At 51.6% G+C, this 16,301-nt stretch overlaps 4 protein-coding genes across 4 annotated transcripts; 2 read left to right on the top strand and 2 right to left on the bottom strand.

The window, feature by feature from the left end:
- The first annotated feature begins 47 nt into the window (after nucleotides 1-47).
- On the top strand, nucleotides 48-1,805 carry BD324DRAFT_629525 (small GTPase superfamily). Its single transcript, XM_022016218.1, has 10 exons — nucleotides 48-388; nucleotides 446-490; nucleotides 543-570; nucleotides 619-637; nucleotides 688-698; nucleotides 751-893; nucleotides 949-987; nucleotides 1,039-1,090; nucleotides 1,133-1,258; nucleotides 1,312-1,805. The coding sequence occupies exons 1-10, from the start codon at nucleotides 374-376 to the stop codon at nucleotides 1,467-1,469; spliced, it is 636 nt and encodes a 211-aa protein (XP_021870044.1). The 5' UTR covers nucleotides 48-373; the 3' UTR covers nucleotides 1,470-1,805.
- On the top strand, nucleotides 1,806-5,919 carry BD324DRAFT_629532 (hypothetical protein). Its single transcript, XM_022016219.1, has 9 exons — nucleotides 1,806-3,319; nucleotides 3,403-3,973; nucleotides 4,014-4,067; nucleotides 4,123-4,176; nucleotides 4,232-4,829; nucleotides 4,883-4,946; nucleotides 5,013-5,128; nucleotides 5,192-5,458; nucleotides 5,525-5,919. Exons 1-9 carry the CDS (start codon nucleotides 2,268-2,270, stop codon nucleotides 5,770-5,772), a joined length of 3,024 nt encoding a protein of 1,007 aa, XP_021870045.1. The 5' UTR covers nucleotides 1,806-2,267; the 3' UTR covers nucleotides 5,773-5,919.
- On the bottom strand, nucleotides 5,911-9,389 carry BD324DRAFT_629535 (hypothetical protein). The gene is made up of 3 exons (XM_022016220.1): nucleotides 8,351-9,389; nucleotides 7,230-8,303; nucleotides 5,911-7,177 (listed from the first exon to the last, which is right to left on the bottom strand). Exons 1-3 carry the CDS (start codon nucleotides 9,120-9,122, stop codon nucleotides 6,063-6,065), a joined length of 2,961 nt encoding a protein of 986 aa, XP_021870046.1. The 5' UTR covers nucleotides 9,123-9,389; the 3' UTR covers nucleotides 5,911-6,062.
- BD324DRAFT_629536 (hypothetical protein) lies at nucleotides 9,378-11,222 on the bottom strand. The gene is made up of 6 exons (XM_022016221.1): nucleotides 10,587-11,222; nucleotides 10,424-10,530; nucleotides 10,168-10,370; nucleotides 9,992-10,115; nucleotides 9,702-9,940; nucleotides 9,378-9,644 (listed from the first exon to the last, which is right to left on the bottom strand). Exons 1-6 carry the CDS (start codon nucleotides 11,001-11,003, stop codon nucleotides 9,622-9,624), a joined length of 1,113 nt encoding a protein of 370 aa, XP_021870047.1. The 5' UTR covers nucleotides 11,004-11,222; the 3' UTR covers nucleotides 9,378-9,621.
- Between the last annotated feature and the right edge of the window lie 5,079 nt (nucleotides 11,223-16,301).

Genomic DNA, 16,301 nt, shown 5'->3' on the forward strand with positions numbered 1-16,301 from the left:
CGGGCATATCAACCCCGGTTTTCTGGGCGAGCCGAGAGAGGTGCGAGATTTCATTATTTTGTTTATTTACTCTATTCCTGTGGGAGCTCATTTCAAGAGTTCTCTCATATCGAGTCCAAGAGGTACGATCTCTTTGTCCCAGGATCAGTCCTACCGGAGAATCCTGCTGGTCGAGCCCCAATCAGGGAATTCAGCAGGCTTGCCTGAGCTTGCAGATCTACAGCAACGCCAGATCCCACCATTGAACATTGAGGGATCCCTCGATCGCTTGGCGCATAGGGACTAGGTCCTCAACTGACGCGGACAGACCCCAAGGACGAAACAACGCTTGTCATAGATCTCATACACATATCATCCACGGCAGAACCTTGACATGGTGGGCAAGACGGTCAGTGTGGTCAAATGCTCAAAACGCAATGTAACAGAATTGACGCCTATGGAGTAGCTACCTAGAAAATTGGTCGTGTTGGGAGATGGAGCCTGTGGAAAGGTGAGATAATGATGGTGCTTGCCGACTTGGAATGACTACTGATATTTCATAGACATCCCTCTTGACGGTCTTTACGAAAGGTGCGTATGGCTCTCGAGATTCGCCCACCCGCTGAACTCCCTCCCAAGGCTACTTCCCAACGACATAGTGAGTGTGACACAAGCAGCTATCAAGAGTGTGACTAATAGCCCCTTCAGTGAACCGACCGGTCAGTCTGTCTCGTTGATGTCGACTCTGCTCGCGCCTGACTCCTCGGGCAGTATTCGAAAACTACGTCGAGATCATGTCTATTGAGGGACAGACCGTTGAACTGAGTCTATGGGATACCGCCGGACAAGAGGATTTTGACAGATTGAGGTCCTTGTCTTACGCCGATACGCATGTCATCATGATATGTTTCTCGGTGAGCGGGTGGTCAAGCGCCTTTATCAGTGGCTTGTGGTCTAACTCGCCTCCAGGTCGACATGCCGGATTCGCTTGAGAACGTCGAGACAAAGGTGGTGTTCACTTCCCTACATTCCACCGCTCATCGATTAACGAATCTTCAGTGGATAGAAGAAGTGAATCAATTCTGTCCAGGTGTCAAGATCGTTCTCATAGGTGGGTCTGACAACGCAGCGTCGTCTCTGATTTCCATCACAGCCCTCAAATGCGATCTACGCGAGGACCCGACTGTTCGTGAAAAGCTTGAACGGAGGGGGATGCATACGGTGACTTATGACGAAGGCTTGGCGGTAGCGAGGAACATCAGGGCAAATCGGTATTTGGGTAAGTTTTGACGTGTTCTAAAGCGTTGTGCCGCGTTGACATTCCGTGCCTAGAATGTTCGGCGAAGCACAACCGAGGTGTTCAAGAAGCTCTTCATGAAGCTGCTCGAGTCTCTATATCTACGAAACCGAAAGGGAATGGAGGAGGACCAGGAGGAGGGGGAGGAGGTGCGAAGGGAGATCGACTTGGATCTTGCTGTGTCGTGCAGTAGTCAAGAGAAGGCTCGTTTGGACAATTTGCTGGGATCTTTGGCTCTCGCTGGTCGTGTTGTAATGGTATCTGCATGGATGGAGCGGACATTTTGCATTACAAAAGCCATCTCACGTCAGGACGATCATGACCTACACTTGATGACGTGCAACAATGGACGGACTTTGAAGAATCCCTTCCCCCTTAATCTCCCAAAAGAAGAGATGAATGGGCCTCTCCTTTGACCCAGTCTATGGCCGAGACACACCCTCGGTCAGTCACAGCCAAGCGGTAAGTGTCAAGTCCCCGTGTGCCAAGGGGGTTTGACACAAAAGACCAAGATGCACCGCAGGTCATAACGATTCATACCAAGTTGGTAGTCATTTCTACTTCACACGTACTTCATCTGCCAGATAATAGCGTCACTAGAATTGAATACCAGAACTGCTTATCGCCCAAATCCGACGGCTCTACCGTCCTTGAGAAGCCCGAGGTTCGCTTCCGAGGAACGCGTTACCTCCAAACCGCAGCAGCAGCAGCAGCATCATCTTCTGCTCGCACCGTGTGCTATAGATAGTACGTCGTGTGACCGAAAATTGACTTCTTCTGGACGGATTAGACCGATAGGAAAACCGGTTCACCGGGTGAGTTTGTCGCTGCGGCTGCCCCTACTCCTTCCTTTTTTGGGCGAGTTATTTTCTGCCGTGTACAGATATAGAACTCGGTTGAGGTACAGGAGACCAATCAGGGCGGGGTGTTCGAGGCGAAGGGGAAGAAACAGAACGGTGTGGGCCGAGGGGAAGGGAGGTCAAGGGGGGGAATGCTGTTTAATGTTGATGATTTTGATACGGTGACTGCAACTGCACCCACGCCTGCAATTGCACCTGCAGCAGCAGTGAGGAGGAGCAGGGACGTGGAGAGGGGATCTTCAGGCCATATACCGTCGAGCAGGTTGCTGAATATCTCTTCATTGACCAGTCATCATCTCGCTGCTCGTCGACTTGGGCGTAGTTGGACGGGGGCGAGTCAAGGAGGTGAAGACAGTCACCATATCATGTCTGGTCTATCATCGTTGTTGTCCGACTCTGTGGAAGCTGGACCTAGTCGACCTAGATATTCACCTTCTTCGACATCGGGATTTTCAGGCGCAACACCAGGATACGATCCCAATGTCGCGAATCGCTACGCACCTTACCCTTATCCCTCTCAATCACCACGACGCAAACCTTCATTCTCCAACCACGAGATAGATCATCATGACTTTGGCTCTGGCAGAAATGATCGAACCAGTACCCTACCACTCCTATCAAGTCTATCTGGCCCCTCAGAGATTCTCAGACGTCGGATCCCACATTCCTGTTCATTCCTACTCAACCCTCGTATAGTCGCTCCCATAGCTGGCTGGATACTGGGTATCTACCTAATTCATCAATTCTTATTCCCCCTACCTATCCTCGACACTTCTTCCATCGGAATACCTGTGGATCTTAATGGTGGCGAGCTATACGTCCCGCCGATAGAGAATGACGCATCCTCAGCACAATGGGTCAACTTTCATCGACCGAGTGTAAATGTCCCACAAAGAGAAGGAGACGACAACCTGGATTCTCTCGATTCAAGATGGAGACCATTTGCACCCTTGGAACCTCCCTTTCCATTCCCAAGCTTGAAACCTACTCGATTCCTCCCTGATCACTGCATGTCCGATTGGTTCCTTCATGGCGAGACAAATTGTACGAGTGAAGAGGTCGGGCCAGAGGAACGATTGGACGCAGTCTGGTTCTGGGTCAACGGCACGGATCCGAGGTGGTTGCAGCAGATGCAAAAATGGAAGGTCGATCTCAACGTTTCGACCCCAGAGAAGCACTACAGGTGAGTGGTCAAATCGACCTGGCCTATCCTTTGCAATGTTGGTGAGAGCTTTGTATTCTGACGCATCGGTGTTTGTGGAGCAGAGAAAACAACGAGCTCGTATACTCCATACGATCTGTTCTCGCCGCTTTCCCTGGAAGGATTCAGAATGCTCATATCGTCTCCGCGGACTTCGAGTTCAATCCTCAGGATGTACTGCTCATGCCAGATACTGTTCTTTCAAAGCTTGAATCAACCGTCAACGATCCGACTCTCGCTGCCGCCGACTCCACACCGATCCCAACGTATAATCTCAAGAGTCGGACCGGTCGACCCATCTCCGATCGAGTGGTTCATCACCTCATTACCAAATGGCGAGTGGCTCAGACGCCCACCTGGCTAGACTTTTCCAAACGAGATTTCTCCTCTCCTCATCACCCCTTTGTCGAACCATCACGATATTCTCGGATCGACCATCGAGGTCCGATGACTTTGAAAGAGATGAACTACCCTTTTCTACGATACGCAACGCATTCAGAGACGTTCCACGTTCCCTCTGCGATGGAGCTAGATAGAGGTGTGGCTCAAAGCGCCGATCTAGAATTCAGATCCGATGCCCTTCCGACGTTCAACTCGATGGCCATAGAGTCAAAGGTCGCCTGGGTCCCCGGTCTGGTAGGTCAAGCTGTTCGTTTAGTCGCTGATCGAGATACAGTCGGACATTGTCATGACGCTCAATGACGATTTTTTCGTCCTTCGGGGGCAGGCGGTGAGCCAAACCAAAGCCTCGATGAGGGCGTGTCAAAAACTGACGCACAGCTCAGGTCTCTGACTTTTACTCTCCTTTTCACGGCACGATACTCCGTTTCGACATGACTGTGAGCATAAGAAATCATGGCTTATCTGGAATGGATCTCGCTGACCTCACCTCAGTACGGTATGCAAGTCCCCGCACGACTCGATCCGGAACTCATCACTGAGCCGGGTGAGAACGGTGGACTGTTCCATGCGAATTACCTGCTCTCTCAACGGTTTCCAGATCGCTCCAGACACTATGCCGCCCATGTACCCAAAGTCATTTCGCGAGAAATTCAAAATGAGCTGGGGATCATGTTCAAAGACAAGTTGTTCATCAGTGGCGAGAAAAGGTTTCGGGAGATGGCTCTGGGAGATGGAGATATTCAGACCTTGTGGATGAACCTGCATCTCAGGGTGAGTCGTTGTCAGATTCAGAGGCGAGATTCACACGCCGACAATGGGGGGTGGGCGCAGATTGAACGGTGGCGAGAAGCTCTGCTATGGACATACGTTGTCGCCAATCTCGGGACGAAGAATGGAGATGGCATGTGGGGTCCAGCGGCTCGTCGATCGCTGCATGATCTCTTTGGACTGCAGCCTGAAGAGCAAAAGGATGACCACCTACAAGTCCTGGTCAGAAAAGGCAATCGCGACACGATGAAAAACAGGCTCCTCGAGAAACATCTCGAACAGGCTGGATGGGAATTGCCAAAGACCACCTCGATGTTGTTCTGTGAGTTAGCCGTGGCGCCCTCTTTCAATCCGACGTACTGATTCACATGCCAGCATCCATGGACGGCCATGTCCCGCTGTTGATTAAGCCGGGCAGTCGGGCGAACCCAAATCTTCAGTGAGGCATTTCCCCCGTCACGTATAGACGACTGCTTTTTGACTGATATATGCCCTTTTTCGCCAGATGCACTATCGACTTTGCGCAATGTTTCGGTTCCTTCTGGACGAAGAGGAAGGAGATTCCCGCAGAGAACATGTTCAAACACCTTGCATTCGAAGAGCCAGAGTGCGGTGACTGTAGTGAGTTTTTAAGTCAGGCAGGGGACATTGATCGTTTCCAAAAACTGATGCCTCCGTTTTCAGTGATCATGGCTTTAGTCAGCGCCTCTGGATCACTGGGACTATCTGCGTTTTTCCCACCACCGGAAAGAACCGTCAAAGTCCACTCGTCCACCGTGGTGACTGTAGACGAGGAGGACCTTGCGCCTCCCCACCTTCCCCTTACACCAACATGGCAAGAAGCAGATTTTTCCATTCAAAATGTCTTGCGTCAGACCGCTCGGGGAGATGACTCGGTCCAACTCGACAAGTGGTGTATGAAATTGTTGTCTAGATATATCTACGCTACGGGTGAGTCTCGCTTTTTTACAATCAATCCATTCCTAGTCGTTGACCCTTTTCCTTCCCTTCCTTCAGGTCGAAGCAACGCTCGATTCCATCAATTGCTAGGTCCAGGAGGTGCCAAGAGTACTTTCCGAACGCTCGATCGATCCGCCACCCTCGCGTTCGTAGGTATAAACGATGACATTGTTACTGGATACGAGGATGTCCGGAGACAAATGGGTGAATGGTTTGAGAAGAAATGGCCTGCGAAAGCTGTCTGGGAGAGAGGATGGGATAGAAAAGTTCATTGGGCGGAGGATGGGGCGGCGGCGGCGGTGTGAGGTGAAGAGACTGAGCCGGCTAAGGGGAGAGGGGACAAACAACGCTGGGCTGTCAGGAATCTCAAGCACGGATCATCATTAGTTGTAAAAAAACGCATCTAGAGTTGTCATTTTTCGCATCTTCCGTATCTCATCTTGCATGGCGAAATCTTGCATTGATCATGAAATCGAACAGGGCAATAGTCAAGCGATACATGAGAACAATCTACCGGAAGACGAAAGGGGCGATGCAACGCGGGCCGCCCAGCCTAGCCTCGCCTCGCCTCACCTCACCTCATCTCACCTCACTTCTACAAGTCATCTAAATCCCCTTCGAGTCCCGAATCATCATCTCTTCCCATGGCTCGACTAGCCGCGCGTCTACCTACGACCGTCAAAACCCCTACCAAAATCTCGCGAGCACGTTCAAACTCCGCACTGGACTCGTTGCTCTCGACGACGTCGTCTGAGTCAAACAGGTCTCCTTCCGCGTCTTCCTCCCCTTCACCTGAGCCGGAGCGGGCGCCGGCGCCGACGCTGCCGGACTCGCCCGATTGAAGACCCACAAAGGTCGTTTGGGTCAAGATTGAGCGAAGATCCGTGGAGGCCTTTGACACTCTCTTTGAGACTTGCATTCTCTCCATTCGACTCTCAGTCTCCTCGTTGATCATGGATGCAGATGCCAGTAGACGAATATATTCGATACAAACCAGTGCGAGCTTGTCAATGGCAAGTGCGTTGGAAGGTAATAAGGAGGCGTTTGAGGCGCTGACCGACTTGAAGGCATGTCCATCAGGAATCAACAAGGCCAACATGGCTTGGACGGATGATAGACTGGATCCTACACCTTGGAGCTCTTCTCCCGTTAAAGCACTGGCGAGAGATAGTTGAGCTTCAGTGGAAGCGCCACACAGAATTCCCCAGATGCCAATGAGGACCAGACCGAGAGCATGAGCAGTAGTTCCTTTGGGTACACCCTCGAGGACTTTACGGATCTCTCTGTCAAAGCTTTTGAGGTCGGAAGAGAGGGACGAAGCTGATAGATTCGCAGTGAGATCCTTGATCGAGCTTTTGGAAGTCTCGGACGAGCCAGTGGACGAGTTGACCAGTCGGATGAAGAGAGACGTCACGAGATCATTGATGTGCACCAGCGTGACTTGCTCAGCCATGGCAGTAATGGGTGAAGGCGTAGGGGGCAAGAGTGACAAGGATCGAGCGGCGTCTTCCAATGGCAGAGCGAGGACAACTCGAAGCGCTGCTGGGGAGTCGATAGTGAGCTTAGACCTTGCTTCTTCCCAGATGCTCTTAGGGGATCGGAGGACAGAAGGGTGGAGCAAGGCCAAAAGCGCCAGAGCGTGAGGCGACGACGCAGTGTTGTGCAAGCGGAGCACGACGTGCGCACGAGTGAACGGCGTCACCGGAGTGGCTATAAGGACCATCAGCGAGAGAAGATTCTTGTAATCAGAATTCAGACTCACCTTTGCCGACGATGCCCGCAGCGAGATTCGTCCACCTGGGATCTTCTGCTCTTCTTGGTAGAGCCAATCTAGTCACGTCCTTGATGACTTCCGTGACGCTGCCCACAGATTCCTGCTTTCGAGAAAAGATGGGTCGAAGGGCGTAATACAAAATAGCACCGAAGACCAAACGCCAAGTCCAGTCGATCAAAGTCTGGGGTCCAGGCGTGACTATGGCGGGTAGAGCCCTCGCGAGCAGCCTCGAAACGTGTTCAGCAGTAATGATGGGGACTCGGGCCAAGACGTGTCCATCAGGTATGCTTGTACCTGTCGAGGTGGTCACGCTTCTAACGACTGACGAAGCCGATGGGAGGAGCGTAAAGGACATGGCAAAGGCCGCGAAAGCAGTCAAATTGGCTTTGGATCGACCGCCGGCAGCGGTAGTTCGTTTCGCCTTTTTCCTCTTTGGTTCGTCCTCTTCGCTCGAGTCATCGTCGTCCCCTCCATCTTCCTCTGATTCCGATTTGACAGGCATGCTAGCTTGCAGCTCTTTCTCTCTGGCGTCAAAGTCGGCTCGCCAATGCATCAATTCGTCTTCACCAGCCACAGCCATTCGGAAAGATTCGAGTTCTCCGACCTTTCGTTGTAGCGTTGCGACACGGTACTGCAGTAGCTCAATGTACATTCTCGCACCGAGAAAGATGGTGGTCTTGGCACTGGCGTTTGGTCGACCGATTTCACCTAATCCATCGACTGTCCCGTCCGCGGCTCGATAATCCGTCGTGGCCCTTTGTTCATCCGTTGACGTGCCATACAACACTCGAAGTGCTGGGACGGAGTCTCGCAGATCGGCTTGAGCAGCTTGGACTTTTTGACGATATCTTCTCTCTGTCTTGTTGTGCTTGCCTACCGTGGCTTCGGCGGCGTCGGCCTTGACGCTCTTGCGGCGCGGAATGACATTGGAAGGGACGAGTGCTGGTGCCAAGATGGATGGTGTGTGTCGTGCAGGAGGTACGAAGGGCGGCATAGGAGCTGCATGAGGGGGGAGGGATGGTGTCGACTTGACCTGTTGCTGCGGAACGAACGGCATGGTATCTATCAGAGATTAGTATCACTCGAATGGTGAACGTGGCGAGACCCACTGTATGGAGATTGCTGAACACTCTGAGCCGATTGATTCATCCATTGGGGTCGAATAGTCTGAGGCAGGGACGGGACCTGTACGGGCTGAGTGACCTTGGCGCCACTCAAACCATTTGCATCTATGAGATTGAGCATAGTCATGGCGTCTTCCTGTGTCATTCCACCGAAATCATTGCTCAGATTGTTGTTGATAGCTGGGAAAGCGGTGGTCTGAGGTAAGAAGAACGGTTGATTGAATTTCTGTTGCTGCTGAGATGCATCGGCACTCTTGTCATTGACGTGGTTGTGATTGTTCCCGCCAGCAGCAGCAGCACTCGTGTTACCGAGGAATAAGGCATCGAGATCGGAGGACGAGAAAGAATTGTTGAATAACATTTCGTCTGTCCCACTTCCATTGATCGACCCATTGAGGTTGAATGAGTAATTGGAAGAAGGACTGGCGGAAGAAGGTGAATGGGAAGAAGGAGCCAAAGGTTGAGATGAAGATGGAGATAAGGAAGGTGGTCGAGAGAGGTATCCACTGAATGGCTGTTGTTGTCGGTGAGTAAAGTCATTCATGGTGGGCCCTCCTCCCGAGCTTGACAGGACAGACGGAGGTACACCAAGGTACGCCGGATGATGGAACGTGTTTGCGTTCTGACCATTTGACGTAGGCGGTGAAGTGCTGTAGTTCATATCGTTGTGTAAGAAAGACGACGAATTGGGCGAGACATCTTCAAAAGTGAACAGTTGATCGTCCGAAGCTGAGGTGTAGTCGTATGTTGTGGCCATCGTGCCCAAATGAGTGAGGAGTGATCTCTCAGAGACGCTATCCGACTCGCTCAGACAAGAGTATAACGCTGTTTGAGCGACTGTTGTCGTTGTTGTTGTTGCTGATGATGTTGACGACAGAAACCACGTCCACTCTAGCAGCGAGTGGATCGTACCAGCATTCTGAGCTGGGAATGGTACGACCCCATCCCATCTTTGTGTTGAAAATGCCACTTTGGGCCAGCGGCAAATGATTTTTTTATTCAAAAAGGTGGAACGAGACTGAACACGTGGCTCAGATTTCCACGGTTGCAGAGAAGCCGCCGCCCTCTGACCCGCGTTATTAAAACGTATAAACATTCGAATTCATGAAATCATGGGGTATATACAGAGTCCATCGTATTCGTTTCGATCACCGCATCTAGCGGGAACTATACCACGAGAGAGAGAGATAAGGGGGGAGGGAACGAAGTCATCGGGATGAGAGCGTGAAATGGCGAATTACAAGTGGTTGTACGGTTTAACCGCATCGTGCAAGATTGACTAGGGAGGGGCTGCGGTCAGCGTGGCGTTCTTTTACTGGAACTCGGCAAGACTCACAGAATGATCCCATAGAATAAGCATTCTTGTTCTGCATCCATCCGTTTGTGAATTGGAATAGATAGTCGAGGTTCTGCTGCTGTGTGCAAATGGGGGTGTTGTAAACGCTGGTTTGAGTCATTCCAGAGTACCATCCGTTGTAGTTTCCGATGGCAGCGATACAGTTTCCACCGTTTGAAGCGACCATCTGTGAGAACAGCTGGGCACCGCGTTGAATGTTGTAGTTGGGGTCCCAACAGCTGAGACGTCGAGGTCAGCCATTGATTTCTTGCAGGACTGGTCACACTCACTTATTGCCCGCTTGACAGTTGGCAGGAGTGATTTGCATCAGACCGGCTTCTCCGTTCTTTCCAGTAGCACCAGCGTTGCAAGTTGACTCCTGCATGGCAAAGGATGCAAGCATGATGGGGTGAACTAGGTGATAGGGTAAGCAGTGCGGTTGTCGTTGAAGCTCGCTTCGACTCACTTCCGTATTGACTTCCATACTGGTTGAACATGTCAATGTACTGTGCGCAGGGTGCGAAAACTCCTGAAGCGTCGAGATCGACAGCGACTAGTTCCTGACAGCTGACAAAAGGTGGGTTCCATCCACCGCTGTCGAGACCACAGTTAAGCCACCATTCAGCACCGTTGGGTTGGTTTGAGTTGGAATCACACCATCCACAGTTGCTATTGCACGACAATGGTCAGACGACACCTGAAACTTGAATGATTCTGCTCACCCGGTGACCTGTAGGAGATTGCCAACATTGACACTGACGCCGACGCTGACTCCGCCACCGCCTCCAGAGCTAGAGCTAGGTGAGGGAGAAGCAGATGGAGCAGCAGCCTGAATCACGACGTTAGCTGTCATCCCAGTCAAATCCATCAAGACGCTGAGCTCACCTGCTGAGCCCAAGCTTGTTGATTGTCAGGGGCCGATGGCGATGCAGATGGGGAAGGTGAAGCGGACCAAGCGGGAGACGGCGAGGCAGACTCGACGGCGGCCGCCTGGCTTGGTGCGGCCGATAAGGCAGCAGCGGCAGCAGGCGCCGGACTAGCAGAAGCGGCACTCTCTGCTGCAGAAGCTGAAGCTCTAGGTCTACAAGTCGCTGTGTCTCTCTTTCGGATGGCCTTTTTGATCACTCGGTGGGCTTCCGCATGGGCCGAGTTGGCCCTTGGTGCGGGACCAGCGACGGCGAGACCATCTCTGGCCTTGACTTCCTGTGCGAATCGTCGGTGCTTGAGGGCTGGAGGTGGATTGTGAGTTGATGCGAGGGCAGGCAACAGAGTGGCCAGGATGGCGAAGGATGAGACGAGCATAGCGGTATAGGAAGGGGGATCGATTTGTGGAGCGAGCGGTGGGCACAAACGAATGTGTGTGATTGGTCGAGTAGGGAGGGTGTCTCGTCGTCAGCGAAATCAAGCTCGAACCTGTCGAGGGTGGGTGAAGCGTCAGCGAGGGTTGTTCAGAGAGAGAGAGAGAGAGTATAGTACGAGAGCAATGATAGAAATGACAATAAGAAGTGAACTGACCATATGATGGGAATTCTCTTACACTAAAGGGAGAGACCGCGTGGAGAGGGGTGGTGTTCAAAGCTGTACTTTGTTTTTAGTGCCAAGATGATGGAAGTGTTGACCGTGCGAGGTTGTGAGTGAATGATCTTTGAACGAGTGTGTTGTCGCCGTCGTCGTCGTCTTGTGGTGATTACAACGTTCCAAACGAGGATCCTGTCCTGCGAGAGAGTTACGCTGTATCAAGTATGTGACGAGTGGTGGTTTTGTTGGGCCTCGCAAAGAGGTCGAGGTGATCAAAGGAGTGTATGTTGTTGAACAAAGGATGGACCCGGGGGGGTTTGGTGGATGTTGAGTTGAATGTGTCGACGATGGAGCATTCACCCTTCGATAGCTATTCCCAGAAAAGAGAACGCTGTAACAACTCCACAAATACCTCCCAGATCCTGTCTACTACACAAATGCCACTACCGATGACCACTACTACTACTAATTCCTCTGCTGTTGTTTGAAGGGTCTTGCTCCTGTGCCACCAGCTGAATATCCCATAGGATGCGGGAGATGACAATGGTGGCGGTTCTCTCTGTCCCTGCCTTTCAATTGTCCCACTCAAACTCCCCTCTCTTGTGATGTGTGCCCCCCTTGCAGCAGCAACAGTGGAAAGATATAACCCAAACTGCGGGTAAAAGCGTTGCACTAAAACTGGATAGTAGTTCTCTTGTGCTCTGCGTCCGCCTTTGGTCCCCCTCCCCTCCTCCCCCTTCCTTCCAAAATGTCACCACACTATAATAAACAACGCATACAAACAAAACCCACTCTTTCCCATTTTCCCTTCATCGACACAAACAATGCCAGTCTCTCCCACTTTTCTTTGCCATGTACAGAATCAGATGTCTATATCCGGGACAAGGAATAGGCTGAAGCATGTCATTTGCCCACCTGACCGGCCTCGTCCTGACATGTCTCGCCGATGAGAGAGTATAGGCATAGAGAGGAGAACAGAGCTGGTCAATGTCTTTGAATCTATCACTTTTTCAGGTCGACGCGTCCTGATTCGACATGACACGTCCTGTTGCAATCATTTTTCTAAACGTTTCATATTGCAGTGTAAAGTAATTTTCCCTGTTCGGGTTAATAAAACACACACATTTCCGGGCATTCCTCGACTGCCAGACTGAACGGCCAGAGCCGTCCTTTTCCTGGACTGACCATGTCTATGAACGCATTGAGGAGCTGGACCAGAGTTGATTCATACTAGTACTAGTACTACTTTGCACCGCAGTGTTGGCCCTCTCGGTCTGGACATCGCGGGATCCGTCAAGGACCCATCATCTGTAGTAATCCGACCCGCTGCTTTCCCGGGTGAGGGAAAAAGAAAGAAAGAAAGAAAGAAAGAAAGAAAGAAAGAAAGAAAGAAAGAAAGAAAGAAAGAAAGAAAGAAAGCGCGCGGATGCGATCCGAGACCTTGTTTCTCTGGGATCACCCTATTGTAAGCATAGACAAGGCCAAGGGCCTCCGCCTTCCACTCGAGCTGCTAAGTAGCTGGCGGAGTGTATAGTCCTCCTCGTGATCTTGACACACCAGCGGTAGCATGCATGAGCTTCCCGGATGCCGTTTGTAGATGACGAGTGAACCCTGAGCCGGTTCGAGTGTGGCAGCGTGGCAGTGGCCCACACTCTGTGGCTGCACTGCGACCTCTTCAGATTACTCTCCTATGAGACGCCTTCTATTAGCAACGATGGCATTTTTGATACTCTCTCTCCCCCACTGGGAAGGGTGCATAGATGCATTGTAAACGAGATCGATAGACATCAGCCACGACCCAATTCTGGTATCCGGAGCGGAACCCGGCGACCTTTATGAGTCCCATGCTGTTGTGTCGCCCTCTCGAATGGAGGTTTATGCGTCTCCGTCGAGGCAGTTCTAGCAAGCCATACTCTCACGGACGACATGCTGGTTCAGTGCACCTCCAGGCGGCACCTTCGTTTCGATCAAACGTTGCGCAATGTTACAGTTAGAGGGAAAGAAATACATCGATCTCGCCAGACCTGCAGTACTTCTATATACCATCCTGGTTCGGTCGAAGGTCCCTGCTCACTGACATGGTGCTTATTGTTCTCCAGACCTTGCCAAAACAATCCTCGGCCGGGACAGAGCTCTTATCCGTCCCTCATAACACGCAAGGCCGTTCATCCAGCTTATTCTTGTCCACCGCGCCAACAATGGGAGGCATTCCATTTCTTGCGGGTGAATGCCCCTTGTTCAGGGGACAGGAATCGGACTCGTCATCCCTTGTAGACGTCAGCCTGGCGACCTCATCGAGCGGTAAGATTCAAGTCGCTATCACTCGTTCAGGTAGGAGATAAAGAATGCATTGATGTCGCTCGAAGTACGACTACTCTGTACACTGATCCCAGGCCACGGGATGGTTCTTATTGTTGTACCCTGTCAGATCGGCCACTGGACTGTAAAAACTAGTTCTGGCGGCGGTTTGGCTCAAACGTAACAGTGCCTCTCGGCAGTCACAGGGAAAGGTGGTCGATACAGTATCATTGTTCCACCTGGGACAGCGAAACCAGAGAGTCCATCGTGTCAAGAAAAGACCTCTCCGGCTGGAGCGTTCCACTTGGATAGTGATCTTCTGAATAGGGATGTGAAGCTGGGTAGCCTGTAGACGACCAGTGTACATATTGATGAGGAAAAGCGCCTATCTCCATAACTCCTACTCTTATATAGGGGTGACAGGAACGGTGACCTCCGCTTGCCAAGCCGAGTATTAGGACTCAATGGAGATAGAGCTTTCTTCTTCATCGAAATGTATATTCGTTGTCTATGAGCTACCCAGCTTGACATCCCTGTTCAGAGAGTTCCCATTCAAGTAGGACCCTCGAGCCGGATAGGTCTGTCCTTGACAAAGGGTCATGGCTCGGCTAGAGGAGGTCACCGCCGACCGTTCCTGACACAGCGCTGTTCTGGGATCTTATGACGTCCTGGAGATCCAAGTCGAATCCTGTGAGACCTTACATGTCCTGTCTTGAAGCGATCCACAGGCACCCGTTCTCATGTCTGGAACGATCGGCAAACCCAGATATTGTACCCTGTCAAGAAGACAAGTCCATTCCTTTATTAGGGAGCGGAACCAAATTTCCAGATCCGAGATCCTCGGAGCTCGACTATAAGGACAGGATGCTGATCTTGTAGTTCACCGTCAATATGTATATTCGTTGTCTATGAGCTACCCAGCTTGACACTCTATTCAAGAAGGTCATTGTCCAAGTAGGACCTTCGAGCCGGATAGGTCTGTCCCTGACACCCATCCGAAAGATGGTCTCGGCGAAGCGAATCTGAAGAGCCATAGGAGTCAAGTCTCATGAAGGGCAACCTTGGGGCCAGTCTTGAATGGTATTTAGAGGCAGTCCACCCAAGCGGGATCGACGCATTCCTCTTCCTCTACCTGGAATACATCGGGCAGTCTCCGAGTGTGAAAGTGTGGGTCGTCGGGCCACACTGTGTGATTCCGTGTTCAATGAGTTACCCGGCTTGATACCTTACGCGATTGAGAAGACTGTTTAGATAGCACTCCTGAGCGGGGAAGAACACGCCTTGAAAGCTCAGTCGATTGAGTCCACCCCCCCACCCCACCCCTCAGTCGTTGCGCTCATTCGCAGTTTTTTCGTCTAGAATCTCGGTCACGCCTGACCGGTCGTTCTGATGGCAGGCGAGGTAACGCAATTGCTGAACAATGAAAGGTGCGTGGACCACTGAAGAAGCAAATGACACTGAACGGTAGGTCGAGGTTCTTTGCAAAGGATTGATGGCGAAGGATGATGGCTGGCTCACTTCAAGTTGGACATTTAAAGCTATTCTGAGCGAAAGCCAAGACCTCTATTCGGACGAGATCGGTCGCTGTTCCGTGCCTCAGGACAGATCTGTCCCGCAGCCAACGGTGAAAGATCGCCCCTTTCTGCCTCTTTTTTTGGGCCCTGCCGATTGTAACGGCGCCTCCCTTTCCTCCGGTGTGATTGGCCACGGAGTATTCGATACTCCTGAGAGGGGCGGACCTACTGTGCACCAAAGGTGGCTCGGTGGAGACCGCCAGCGCCCAGCGAGGGGAAATGCCACTCCGCATCGAGGGTCCGTGAATGGATGGTGTTCGGCATCGGACGAGACAAGATCGCTTGAAAGAGTTTGTGGCGTTGATAGGAACACAAAAGCCTACACCTTGCAACACGTTGTAACCACGACCGCCCTTGAAAGTGCCTGTCAATCCGCTGGCGAGGCGGAACCGTAAATAGAGCGTGCCTGACCGTTCTCCGAACCCATCTGCCCACCTTCTTCGACAACTCGAAGACGATTCCTTTCAGGTAATGGTGAAGGTATCCCCTGGGTATCTCTATCACAATTCGGTTCAAAGCCAGCGACCTCGAGTAGAAGAGAAAAAAAAAGGTTCAAGCGAAAAAAAGGAGGTGGCTTTAAAACACGAGATCCTTGGACCGTGGCGTTCCCTATCACAGGCTCGTAAAAGGTCCGCGATCCTGCGGACCCTTTCGTCCTACGGCATGGACATGCTAATAGTTCACTCGAATCGAGACCAAATCCGTACCTGCCGCGATACGCTACTTCATCCTGGGAGCTCAATGTCTTATTGACCTGTCATTGATTTGGGTCTGACCTGTGCATTTAATGAGCCGTTTTGAGACATTGCTCACAGGGATGCCGTCAAGTGATTTGAATGCAGACGGGAAAAGGTCCTATCAAGCCTAAACTTTCTCTCGCAACGCCAGTGTCAGCTTGCATCAGCTTTCAAAGACATGTTGTGTGAGCACGTTGTACCGTCCGAGCGGATGATTTCGCCACCGAGAAGAGAGAGTCTTCAAATCTCGGTAATATCCGATCTCCATGCCAATTTTTTTTTCGTTCTGGGTTCCTCCACCACCGGCTCTTTAGAGGATTATGCCTGAGGAATCCGCAACATTTTACTCGGTTCAGCATTTGGCGTTGGTCGGTGGTGGTGGTGGTGGAAGCGGTGGAAGCGGTGGTGAAAGGGTGAAGGGGAGGCGAGGCTGAGACGACCGATTAGATATCTCGTTATGTCAGAGACAGGAG

Source organism: Kockovaella imperatae (assembly GCF_002102565.1).
Source record: "Kockovaella imperatae strain NRRL Y-17943 chromosome Unknown BD324scaffold_9, whole genome shotgun sequence".
In the NCBI taxonomy this organism is placed as follows: domain Eukaryota; kingdom Fungi; phylum Basidiomycota; class Tremellomycetes; order Tremellales; family Cuniculitremaceae; genus Kockovaella; species Kockovaella imperatae.